The following is a 13134-nucleotide window of genomic DNA, read 5'->3' as shown; positions in this document are numbered from 1 at the left end:
GACAGTTGTTTTTGTGAGTCTGTGTGTTCAGCCTCAGCGTTGTGTGTTCAGGCGGTGGACTTATTTGATCGTCACCTGGTTTTTGTTTTAGTTTTTTCCCAATGTGTCATTGCTCTCACCTACCCAGCGGACCCAATGTCCCGCACACGCTCGATCACGCCGAGCGACCGGACGAGGCCGCGGCAGAGCAGCCGCAGCGGGAGCAGGAGCGCAGCACGGAGAAATGGACCGAGACGCCTGATAAACACGCTCGCTCTATGAAGCTGTCATTTCGCGAGTCAGTGCCGAGGCAGACGGAGAAAAGGCCGGGGCCCAGACTCGCTCTGCTCTCCTTTCAACTGGATGACAAGATGACAGCCCTCAGCTGGTCGGGTGGCAGCGACAGGCTGCGTGTGCCTGACAGCTCTCAGCGTCCACGGAGGATAGAGTCATCAACACCTCTGCTGCTCATCTTCATTGATGCTCATAGACGATTTAGAACAGGCTGCACTGTTGTACTAATTTAACACAATTCACTAGTATTTCAACCATGTTTACTATAAATTCTCACATTGAACTAGAGGTTACAAAATAGTAAATTGCAATCAAATAAATGTTCTTTTCTTATTTAAAGTAAAATAACTCTCGCCTATTTGTGACTTATGCCATAGACAGTATATAAAGATGGATGACATGACAGCTTCCCAAAAGAAAAGTCAAATCATCTTGATCGCCACCTGGTGGCCTGCTGCAGTATAGGTCACACATTCTGCCTTTATGTTATGTGATGGGACATGGGCCCAACTAATAAGTCAAAGTACAGGTTGAATCATTTTGACTCAAAGGTTTCTGTCAGTTTAGGTTCTTCTCACACTGATGTAAATTTTTCATGGGAGTTTCATTTGAATTAGTTATTTGATGGTGTAAAAATAGGCTGAAATGTTTTGATTGCAACTCTGCAGACTCTAAAATGCTGATGCAAAAACTTGAAGTGGCAAGGTTCAGTTGAAAGACTCAATATTATAAATATAAAATGATTGATTGATATGTTATATAACATTCTTTTATATAAATCTATTTCTCATCATAATGAAATATGATAAAAGAGAGCTTTCTCAGTTTGTATTCGCAGGTCCTTCCAAACCCCGAAACTTAAAATCCAAGCGCTGACGCTTAAAAAAAACCCAAATTCTGACACGGCAGATATTGGCCAAGAAAATATGAGCATCGGCTGGAGCTCAAGCTTCTGACGGGGACTGAATCAAGTGTTGACAAAGAAGAAAAGTGTTGTTCTCCACCGACAGTGCGGCTGTGTTTGATGTGTCGAAGCCCATTTTCTCCGCTGGCATTGTTTATGTGGATTTATCCGGGCATTTCTGAATCAGACAATAGCATTACGGTTTTCACATCGCTGTGCTCGGCTCCTTTTGTGTTTTTTACCAAAGCTGGGTCACAGTGTTACTTGGAATCCCCGTTGGATTACAGACAGAAGTAACATTTTCAGTGAGTGCTTACAGAACCATTTACCAGACCAATTAATTCCACTTGAAAACGTCTATCTATCTGTCTGTTTAATAAAGACTCACATTTCTTTTTCAGATACAATAATAGTGTAGCTTTTAGTGTCGACTCAACTTCTTTACTATCAGGGTTTGTTGAGGACGCTCCCTGTGTCTCACTGTGTCTCTTTCTGTTTGTGTCTGCAGTCCCTCCGGTGCTGTCCGTGTTCCAGCAGACCTTCAACGCCACGGCCGACTACCAAGAATCCGTCACGTTTACTTGCATCACCTCTGGATCCCCGGACCCCGTGGTCACGTGGCACAGGTACGTTCCGTTGCCTCAAGGAGAGACATGTTTGTTCCTCTATGTATGACGTATTTGTATTATCTGTCATTGGTAGTGACAGCTCCCTGACAGAACACTCGCCTGAAGCTCCTGATGCCTCCTCAGCCGTCCGGTATCATAATGGCCTCATCTGCATAATGCATGACAAGGCTGCGTTTAACATAGCAAAGTGTTTATTTAAATGTAAACGCCCTGTTGTTAAGAAGGTCACTCTCAAAGTGAAGATACTTCAAGTACACTTGATGTTACAGTCTCTGCCTTGGCCCCATAAAATAACTTAACACCAACCATCAGCTTATTGTATTAAATAGTTCCATCATAAAGTACTTGAGTAAAGCGAAAGTGGGCTTTTCTGAGACGTTAGCTAAAAACCAAGCGTTTCAGACGGAGGCTGAAAAGAGGAGCTGCAGCGATGGGCGGTACCAGAAAAGTGATGAGGTTTTTCCGAACATGCACGTAAACCTTTTCAAGCAATAACCCAAATTACAATGACGAACCGTGGACACTCAGAGATGAAGTAGAGCAATATGCGCCCCAAATATTGCACCCATTCCATCTTCTCTCTGCCGACCTTGCACATTTATCCCAAAAGTGTTGGTTTAGCACAGACTTCCCACGCTCATTTCCAACGAGTGATAAATTAGATCGAGCCAATAAAAAAAAACGTGTTGGCTAATAAAAACTCCTACAGGGTGCGAGTCGGTTGCCGGGATACATCTGTAGCCCAACAGGCCCATAACTATCGCAAATGCATTCATCTTTATTACCCGTGTGATGCGTGAACGTTTCCTCCCGAGGAAAATAAATGCACACATCCTGTATGTACAGTTGTAATTTTGTTTTCCCTTCCGCAGCTCTGAGAGATTAATAGTCCGCCCTCGCACGTTGCCCCTCGGCAACCACACGATATTATCACAAGCCACACAGCAACAACGTGGAAGTTTGACGATCGTGACCGGCTATTTTCACCTAGGCGTCTTTTTATGACTTTATTGGTTATTCTAACTGTTTGATAATATTTTCTTGAAGTTAATTCATCTTAATGCTCCATTATAATGTTTTCCTGAAATATATTGTAGCCCACTTAGTGCAAATCAATGCTACTGCCGCGTTACTGCTGACTGTAGCTGGACTTTCTTGAAGTAATCCATCACAGGAAACAGCTCGTTAACTTTTGATTTGTGCTTTATTTAGTTCTAATTTCGGCACTAAGTTGTGATAATCAAATCGACGGAGTTGCAGTTCGTTACCTCGCGACACTGACGCAACTTTGACAAGACACATGGTTGAGGAGAGACGTTGTTTCTACGGTGATTTATCTCGCACCTCAGGCTTTTCTCTGCCTTCTGTAAGTTCTTTTCCAGTGCTGCACGGAAGTGAATGGAAATCAATGGCTGCCTGGAGGCAACTATAGGAAAACGCATTCACAAAAAAAACAGATCTACGTGCACTTTAGTTGCGGGTAAATTTGTTTTATCGGATAAAACATGGGAAGTATGGCAGCAAAAATATTCTACAGATACTGAAATGGTGGCTGGTGAAAAATCACTTACGCATAGCTCTGAATTGAACAAAATACTCTTTTTGCAGCATTAAGATGTGCTTTTCAAAATCCACACTTTCATGCTTACAAATTTGAGGTTGTTATATTTCTAGATTAGCTGCATGTTCTTTTCTTTTCGAAAAATGTGAAGCCGTTTCCAGGGGGTTTCACACGTTGTGACCAGCAGGTGTGAATCAGAGGCACAGTCAGAGCCACTCGGGAAAAGTTATTATGCTGACACGGTGACATTACAAAACATTTGCACGCCAGCGCATTCACAACAGGGTCCTTGAAAGAAGTGAGCGTCACTCCCAAAAATGGCAGGAGGCCCATTAATTACAAATTTTCTACTTTGATTTTTTACTGCTAAACTTTGAGAAAGCGTCGGAAATAATGGCACACGCTCACGGTGTGTCTGATTTATTTGTCCTGAAGCGGCGGGATGTCAGTGGCGTGCATGCAATATATCGTGAGCGTTAGTGAATGAGTCAGAATATCAACGTTTAGCGAGGTCAGGACAGGATCCTTGAAAAACTCCTGTACACAGCAAACTGTGAACTCTGTAGTCTGACTGGCTTAATGCGACATTGTCTCCGAGACATATGAGCGCTGAGTTTTTGAGCTTGAAAGAGAAGTCGATCGTATTGGAGAGGGGGGGGGGGGCGGTTGGATAAAGGCGAAACGCGCATCTCTTTGTGAAACACAAACAACATTTAAAGACGCCGGCGCAGCAGGAAACAACCTCGACGCCGCTGAGCCTCATTCATCTCGCCTCTCTGGTTTCCTGCCCAAACCGCAGACATGATATTTACTCCGGGGGGGGGCTACCTTGTCATTTCAGCCGCGGCGCAAATCAGGAAAATATGATTTTAATGACTTAACAGCGTGCGTAAAGAGGCAGGGGAACCTCGCCGTGGTGATGGGTGAGAGCTGTTGTATCGATCCATTTATTACTTTCATATTGAGGCAGTTGTTTATCTCATTGCCTCTGTTTTTTTTAATAAAACTGAGTTATGTTTGGCTTGGTAATCACAGAAGCCGATTGAAATGAAAATCGCGTCGAAAATTGCATCTTTATTTTACTGCATGTGCTCATATTATTCACTTAGGATGAGGCAAGGATCCAAATGCGAAAGACTGCTGCACACATGAGGCAAAAAGTTCTCCTCCCTTTATATTGAGTAGTTCATACCATGAATTGTATGTAAAGGTGAACAGTGCAGGTGCTGTTGTCGTTTGGAGTCTGTCCAACAGTAATCCACTCAGCTGTCAAATGCGACATTTCACCCCATTTCTATAGCATTAAAAAACAAATTAAATCTAAGCTTACTGGAAAGATGTGCACTTGGACGCACACCAGTGTAATAAGAACTACCTGAAATGACAGAAAACCATTTTTGAGTTAAAAAATTGCCCGTGAACCTTTTAATTTTTAACTTTGGTTCACCTCCCATGCATTAACATGGAGGGATTTACAACTAATCCTGGGTCAAGATGCCTTGGCTTCGGTTTTGTTGAGCTGTGCATGTCGTCCAACTGCTGTTGAGAATATAAGTCCTTCTAAAATGTATCATCCATGCATGTATGGTGTGATTTTCTACAAAAACTCAATTTAGCCCCCATCGTGTTTTTTATTTTTGATTAAGGCTCAGCACAATATAAAACAATCGTCAAGGAAGAACCGGTGTGTCTCACTTTCGAGCCGACATCACCTGAACTGCACCGATCCGACGAGCTACAGTGTCCACAGAGAAACCACACAGTGAGCTCTCCTCCATTTCCCCGGTCACTCCGTCCCGACATGACCACGGAAAATAAAAAGCACCGAAGAAGAAAGGGCTTCGGCGCAAACAACAATCACAACCCAATTTATTCTTTCTTTTTGATGTCGCCTCTCCTAGTGATCTCCAGCCTCCCAGTTGCATTTCCTGTCAGCGCGGGGGGGGGGTTTCGCCTCATCCCCTGTGCATCATGGGTAATGGACTACCTGTCAGCAGTCAGTCAGTATAATGACATCCAGTGCTGCAGCCCACCCCCCCTGCACTGTCCGTCCCAAAGATGAAGCCTCTCTTCATTTCCTCTTTGGCTCGCTGGAGTTATTACTTGGCTCTGGTGTTTCTTTCAATTATCCTGCCTCCTGTTTTTTACTTTATCATACAGTGTGGTGCGGCTGGGCGGCGTGGATCTGGCCACTGGGTTTGTGGCGTTTGTGTCCGAGCCCTGGAAATCTTCATATTTGCGGTCGCTAGAAATAATACGATTGTTTTGTTTTTCATTGGCACAGTCCACACAGTGTGAGGCCACAGAGGGAAGTCCAAATGTAGTTAGAGGTTTGCATTATTCTAAGAATTTAGTACTCATCACTTTTGGAATTTAATCTGCACAAAGGTTTATGAGGTTTAAAAAAAGTTGCCAGTTTCAGGTTCAGTGCGTTATTGTCTTTATCCAATGACCAGGTAGGAATAAAAATGTTTTTATATTCATACCTTTTATTTCAGGGTTAAAGTAGTATCAGACTAAATTAATAATAAATGGCAAATGATAGCTCTACTTCTTCTTATCCGTTTTTCCAGAGCTATAGCGTTTTTATTTCTTTTATATTTATGTCCTTTCATTTAAACTCAGGTGAAGATACCTGTGCTTATACAGCAATGTAGTGTAGAGTGTAGGTTTTAGTTGTGAAGGGAGCAGAGAACATTACTTTATTTATTTTCTATCTGGATTTTAACATCTCACCTCAGGACTGTCAACTCTTATTCCACTGGATCAATATCGACATGTAACTTTTTCTTGGATTTAAAGATTTTTTTTAACTTTTTTTTAATATTGAAGATTTGATGCTGTTTTGCAGTTTAACATTAACTCTGCAAAGTTGTAATACTTAACACTCATTAGCCTTTAAAACGCAGCGCTACTTTTGCTTTTCCTCCAACTCCCACAGTAACCTCTGGTTCTCCGGTGGCTCGGGGCTCCACTATGTTCTTCTGCAAAAAATAAAGAGCTTCCTGCTGTGGCTGCAAATGTGTTCAATGAGCGTTATGAGGACCTTACAAATTTTAAAAAAACATTGCGGTCGCAGGGCATAAAACCAAAAACAATTAGTGGAAAGATGTATAAAGTCTCCGCTGAGGGGAAGTGCAGAGCCGGGTGATAATTCCCTGAACTATAAGTGACCCCTTTTACATTGTACATAATTATTTCCCCACAAACACGCGTCTTCAGCGGAATTTAGAGATGTATTTCTATTTGAGTGAGTCGCTGCTTGATTCCGTTCCACAGATATTCGGTAATTGAGCTAATCCTTTACTTTTAGCCTACATTGCAGATGGCATTAAAAAGCACCAGTGAGTTTAAATCTGCGGAAGCATGGGAGAGAGAAAAGTCAAATTCCCCACAAATACTTAAAAAAAATCCCTTTAACCTTACAGATTAAACGGCTGGTTAAGCAGCTGCAAATAAACAAACGGGGGAGGCAGCTTCACACCATTATGCTTCTGCTGCGAAGCTTAAATATAGACATGGATCTATTTAGCAGTTGTGTGTTGTTGGTTTTTTTTCTGATTAATATCTCTAAAGGGTCTAATAAGAAAGACATTAAGTGAGGACTGTATTCCACAGCGCACAGGAGTCATTCTGTGAGTGCAGCGAAACAATCGAGCTCCGGCCGAGACTCAGAACACTGACTGGGGACGATGAAGATCCTATTTTGTCTGAGCGGCAGAGCCAAAGAAGTCGTGGCACTGATGACACCCTGCAAATGATTCACCGAGCCATAGTTATTGCAATTATGGTTTCACACGTCCATCCAAAATGCACTTTTATCAAATCTTGAAAGGGTTTCTGCCAAATGTCAAAGTCAGCCTGTCTGCACTCAGCCTCGGTCGACGTCCAAAGAGCCAAATTATACATCATGATGTGCTTCAGTGTGAATATGGTGGACCTCACTGTCAGGGAGAAGTGAGTCGTCATATTTTCTCCTCCTCACTCATTTGTGACGTGTGCAACTGTTGTTTTTTTTTGGGGGGGTTGTGCAGGAAAGGGCAGCAGCTGGAGCCGTCGGAGCAGCACGTCTTCAACCGGCTGGACGGCGGCCGCGGCATGTTGACCATCCACAACATCCGGCAGGGGGACGGGGGCGCCTACACCTGCAAGGCCACCAACAAGGCAGGGTCCCAGGACAGGGAGCTGTTCCTCAAAGTGTTCGGTAAGTGTCTCGTTTGGCCCGAAAGAGACGAGTCATAGTGACATAGTGACAGGGGGTTTAGTTTATGCACCGAGATGTTTTTTATGTCTTCACACTCCAAACTACTGAATGCAAGCAGCCACCGTGATCATGTTTACGTTCTCATCAGGAGCTCGAGATGGGCCACATTATCGTCAGCGGTAACTATGGCAACCAAGGTTGATCCCGAGAGCTGTATAGACAACAAGTGAAGGAAATAAACAATCTTAGAAATCTGCCCCGTGACACCTCTTGGAGACAAATGGAAAAAACGAAAACAGCGCTCGGTGGCATAACCAGAGCAAAATAGATAACTAACCCTTTGTGATGGAGCAATGCTCTGATAAAAGTTTAGTTATATTAAGCCATGGTTTGGGTTTTAAAAGAAACTTTGAGGACCTTAATATTCATTGTAAAAAAATACATTGTTATAGAGGTTATGGTTAAAAAAACAAACGAAAAAAAAACATAGCTTCCAGCCATTCAGATACAACAGCTCTGCCGTAGACCGTAAGAAGTGTTTTATATTTATCCATAAAGCTTTATTGTGGGTGCCTCCACAATTACATTTCATTTATTTTTAAACCTGTTTTTTTAAAATCAAATGCAGTCCTGCAGGCCCGCCACAATAAAAGCCGCGTCGATATATATCTCCCGGAAGGAAATATTTCATGTGTTGCTTCATAAATCAATAGCTGCACTCCTCCATAAAAAGAAAAATTTCAATTTATATATCTTATGAAAAACCTGCTGGCTATTTCCTCACAGATCCCTCTGATAGTGCGGCTCGTGAAAAACGTATGGAGATTTGTGCTCCAGTCATCAACTTCCTTTACAGACGTGGGAAGCGCTTGTTCTTCAAAAATGCACATTTGAATGAAGACGATAAGGGGGGGGGGGGAAATGCAGATGTAAGTTAGTTTTATTACCCTTGACAGCCCGGGGGCGGAGGAGAGCAGGCCGTTTAAGAAAAAGTGTGAGCGTGCAGGTGGGTGCTGCAAGTTCACATTTGGGAATTGCAGCTCGTTGCCTCATACTTAACGCCACTCCTGTTTTTTCCCGCCACACTTTTTTTGGCTTGTTTTTCTACATTCCTGCAACAGAGAAACCGGAGCCTTGCCCTCCTTCTCTGACAGATACAGTTCAAATCATCCGTCTTACAAACTCATCCGCTGATATAAACACAACTTTGCAATTACATTTTGCGCTGTAGGCGTTTATTTCATCATCACAACCCGTGATTCTGACACTAATGTGCTGTTGTGGCAGAAATTCCACGTTCACAAACGTAACGGGCGAGATTAGAGGAAAAGATGCACCGATGTCTTTTTCCCACTAATGTGTATGATGACATGATTATAGGTGATGAAACGAGCCGAGGCGACTGGATCCTCAGCACAAAATGAAAGAGGGAAGATGTGAGAAAGGCAAATTATTCCTTGAAGTTTCCCCCGTTCGTGCAGCTGCCTCATTCTCACCTTCACCGACGGGTGTAGAAACGCACGAGCACGTGTTTCCACAAGCGGGTTATCGGGGCAATTAGTAGCTCCAAGCCACTTCCACTCCCGTTCCACATTCCTGCACGTCGACACTTCCACGTGTGCGTGTCCGCCGATGTCCGAATGCTCGGGCAGAAGTTGCCATGGCAACCCTTGAGCTGTAAATGCCAGTGTTGGTCCTCGCAGCCACTGTCAGTCTTCAGGGATTGTGTTAAGTCGTCTTGCCTTTTGGGCTCCGGGTCATTCAGTGCCCAGAGGGTGGGGGGAGAAGACAAATATATCCATTATTTACACTGTCATGGAAAAGGCTACGTCTTAGACATGCTAGCAGTGTGGCTCCAGGGAGGCTCCGTGGGTCGTCCTAGCCCGAAAGGTCCCGACAATTACAGGATGGATAGCCGTGAAATTTGATGTTGACATCCCGACCCACAGTTACCACTAACTCTCCCCTCTGCACGGGCCTCCAGAGACTTTGACATGCATCCTCCGAGCAGCATAATTCCTCCATCGGGGGGGGGTTGTAATTCACACCGTCGTTTGATTTAATGCATCAATTACAGTTTTGAAAAATAGCTACATTGGGCCATGGTGTATTTTTCATAATTTCCCTTCACTGCATCCAGTGATTTTGCGTTATTCATCATGTCGTAGATAAAATTTTATATGAAGGCGTCATTTTTACCTATCAATCTATACTCGATAACCTATAGTGACAAAAGCACCGCAAATCTCCACCATTATGCGGTTTGATAGCAGATACTTTATCGACAGTATCTGCGGCCGTAACAATAAATGTCAGGCTTTTGGTTCTCTCCATTGTGAGGCAACATTACAGGGGGAATATACGATCGGAGCCGTGATACAGGAAGAAACGTATCAGGCGGAAACAGAGATGCACACGTCGGTATCTCTGCATCCAGCTGCAGCTCGCACTTTTAGCTTCTGTCATAGGTAGTCCCCTAAATACAGCGTCCTCTTTAATGGGGTTTGCTGAATACATAATGACAGATTTGGCGTCATGGCTCAGGTCCAAGATCTCCCTGCCCTTCCTCGTGCATCGACTGAGCCGCCGGGTGATGTGGGCTGGCACAGGGATATGCTGCTGTCAGCTGACGCACTGGATCGTGGCCGAGCTCACGCCACGCTCAGTTTGCCTTTGTCGACCAGAAAGGCACGACAAGCTGCTCACTTGTCTTTATGGAACGTTGAAATGTTGGAAATTAACTCACTTTTCAACACAAAATAACACAAATCCGAGCCTGAATGGATGTATATATACAGTATATGTATAACAGCTTATATACATATACACATATACACTGGTATCTTCCTGTTAAACCCTCTAAGCTTATAGAGGAGATTTAAAAAAGAATCCGGGGTGACTCGAGAGAATCTACGCCGACATGCCTGCGTTGTGGATGTTGTCAGTCGCATGACACAGGGCCAAATATTACCATGAAGGGTTATTATTACTGTCCTTAAATGTTAAATATTACTGACATTACTATACTGCTATTTGGCTCTTTATGAAATAAAAAACAGTGAGTCGAACAGCACCAGAGCTGAACTTTATCGGTGATGTCTCTGTGCCTCCTGCTCTAACTGTTGAGTCTTTTTTATGCCGGATCTGACACTGTCGTGTGGCTAAATCCAACGTTTACAAGTGTAATCATCATTATACCTCTAATTAATGTAATTAAGTGTGATTATGTTTATTAGCAAATGCTAGGAGTGGAAGAAACACACGTTGGGTTTGAGGAAAAACGCACAAAATTTAATTTAAATATACAAATCCAACAAAAACAAACCCAACTCTTCCCCCACCGAACCTGGAAGGTTGAATTAATTCTGTATTTTTATCTCTCGGCGCAGAAATGCATCTCGGCTCTTTCTCATTTAGAGTCGAAATGTTTTAGATAATGAGTTTTAATAATGTTCCCTGCAGAGAGCTTTTCCTTTTGCAGCGTGGTTGATAAATGAGACGTTTCCCATTTAATATTTGCATGATGAAGGGCATCTGGGGCAAAACTGCAGATAAGGCAGCGGGGGAGAACTGGTTCAGGCCGGTCTCTGCACCACCAAGACTTTTTGTATGGGAGCCGGATGGTTTCGAGTGTGTATCCGCGTTGTTGAGTGTCTGTTTACATCCGTATTTTCTGATACCAGAAGTCATTACATGCTTTAATAGATGCGGGTGATCAACTGAAGTGCTCCTCATCTTCCTCTCTGCAGAAATCCTCTGAACAAGTCATTTAGTCTCATTAGGGAGGCTGTACAGATTTTTGGTTTATTTTCTCCTCGATGAAGTAAAGTTTCAATGGGCTGGGATCATTTTTCGCTTGTTCCCGCCGCAGCTTGTTTTTGACTCGAGACAAAAACACAATCAGAGAGATTCTCGCACAGTTATCAACAGAACGCCACTTGATTCTGGACATTTTTTTGAAGGCAGACGATTTATTTTAGAAACAACTTATCGCTGATTGGAAAATCTGCTTGACTTATTCGAGTAAAATGGGCTTTTAGGACTTCATTGTTGACTTACAAACTCATCAGCGCTGGTTGTTTTTTTTGCACTGGAATTATAGCAATAGATGTCTGTTGCAAAACTATAATTCCCATAAATTGACATTTCAGGCTTGTTTTTGTGTTTTTAGATGTCAATACCACTCTGTATAATAACATTGTACTCGACAATGTTTATTAAAGATGCTCTTGTATTCAGACTATTGGGATCCGCCTCTTGTCAAGGACTCTGGGGAAATTTTGAAAACAGTCTTTTTGGACTTGTGAATAAAGTTTATCAGCAAGATTGTCCAAAAACTATTCAATGGATTTCCATGAAACTCTTCAAATTTTGTGAATTTGAAGAGTTTTGTGAATTTTATGACATTCACACTGAAAATGATTCATGGTTATTGATGAGTAGAATCAGACGTATTAACTGATAAGAGTGTGTGGAATAAGTTTCCAGCTTCATTGAGTTTAATGCGACCATTGGGCCTTGGCAGTGGTTTTCTAGTTATTTTTATTTTTGTCTGGTCTCACACGCCCAGTCTCTCCTGCCTCCCGTGTCTTTTTTAGTCTCCGGGCTGCCCAGTCTTCCTTTTCTGTACGTTTGGATCAATTCTGTTTATTCCTGTTTTCGTTCCCCTGTTCCATGATATTTATTTGTTTGATCCATGATAACAGTTTTGGATTCCTGCAAACAGGGACTATAAACCTGTTTGTGCAATTGACTATTATGTGCAACTACTACAATCTGCAGACATCCAAAGGGGTTAAACAAAACAAAATATCACCAATGGGATAAATATACATACAGATGCCTTGACTCTAATCTGATTGTACAACTCATCCTTTTTCCTGTTGTGTTAGACTTAGATATGACCAAGTTTATAAGTGATTGACAGGACAGCTGAAACTAAATTACGTCCCATCCTGCAATTAACTGTTGATTCAACTTAACCAACACTTGATACAGTGGTTAGGAAAGGATCCCCCCCAGTGTAGGTCTTTGCAGGTGTTGTAGTTTGTGTGCGTTTGTGTTGTATGTGTGTACCTGTGCGTACGTGTGAACCCATGTTTGGACAAAACATCCCTCCCCAAATCCCTCAAGATGGCTCCTGCACCCCGAGATTGAAGCCATGTGAAATTGCCTCTCCTCAGATCCCCCCCACCCCCTCCCACCGGGCGGTGTTAAGAGCCTGCAGTACAGTCGTTTTTCCATTCACTTCCCTTTTCGTTTTAGGATTTTATGCTATGCTACACTGCCAGCGCCCTGTTAAGGATTTTCGTGTTGTGTGTGTGTGTGTGTGTGGATGGTTGGGGGGGTCCATGATTCGTATGACTACCTCTATGCCCTTGACATGCATGGTGTTCCAGGGGCTTTGCCTAGAGCGCCCTTATCAGTAGGGGGGCGAGCAGAGGGCTGGGGGCGGCCCCCAACCTCACGGTTTCCAGGACATGTTGTGGTGCTCGCTCTGCGTCAATAGTGAATCACAGGGCGCCTGAGTGGCATCCCACCCCCCCACCCCCCAGACCAAAAT

At 43.3% G+C, this 13134-nt stretch overlaps 1 protein-coding gene across 1 annotated transcript in view; it reads left to right on the top strand.

The window, feature by feature from the left end:
• Positions 1-13134, top strand: part of LOC132996861 (neural cell adhesion molecule 2-like) — a gene marked incomplete at its 5' end in the record, with an annotated part of 75087 nt that overhangs the window by 18970 nt on the left and 42983 nt on the right. Inside the window, 2 exons of the mRNA XM_061067226.1 lie at positions 1686-1803; positions 7402-7571. Coding sequence (XP_060923209.1) covers positions 1686-1803; positions 7402-7571 — 288 coding nt within the window. The remainder of the gene's footprint in view (positions 1-1685; positions 1804-7401; positions 7572-13134) is intronic.

The sequence above is a fragment of the Limanda limanda genome, chromosome 23, assembly GCF_963576545.1.
Source record: "Limanda limanda chromosome 23, fLimLim1.1, whole genome shotgun sequence".
Classification (NCBI taxonomy): domain Eukaryota; kingdom Metazoa; phylum Chordata; class Actinopteri; order Pleuronectiformes; family Pleuronectidae; genus Limanda; species Limanda limanda.
The sequence above is the reverse complement of the archived record's forward strand: the minus strand, read 5'-3'. Positions and strand labels throughout refer to the sequence as shown.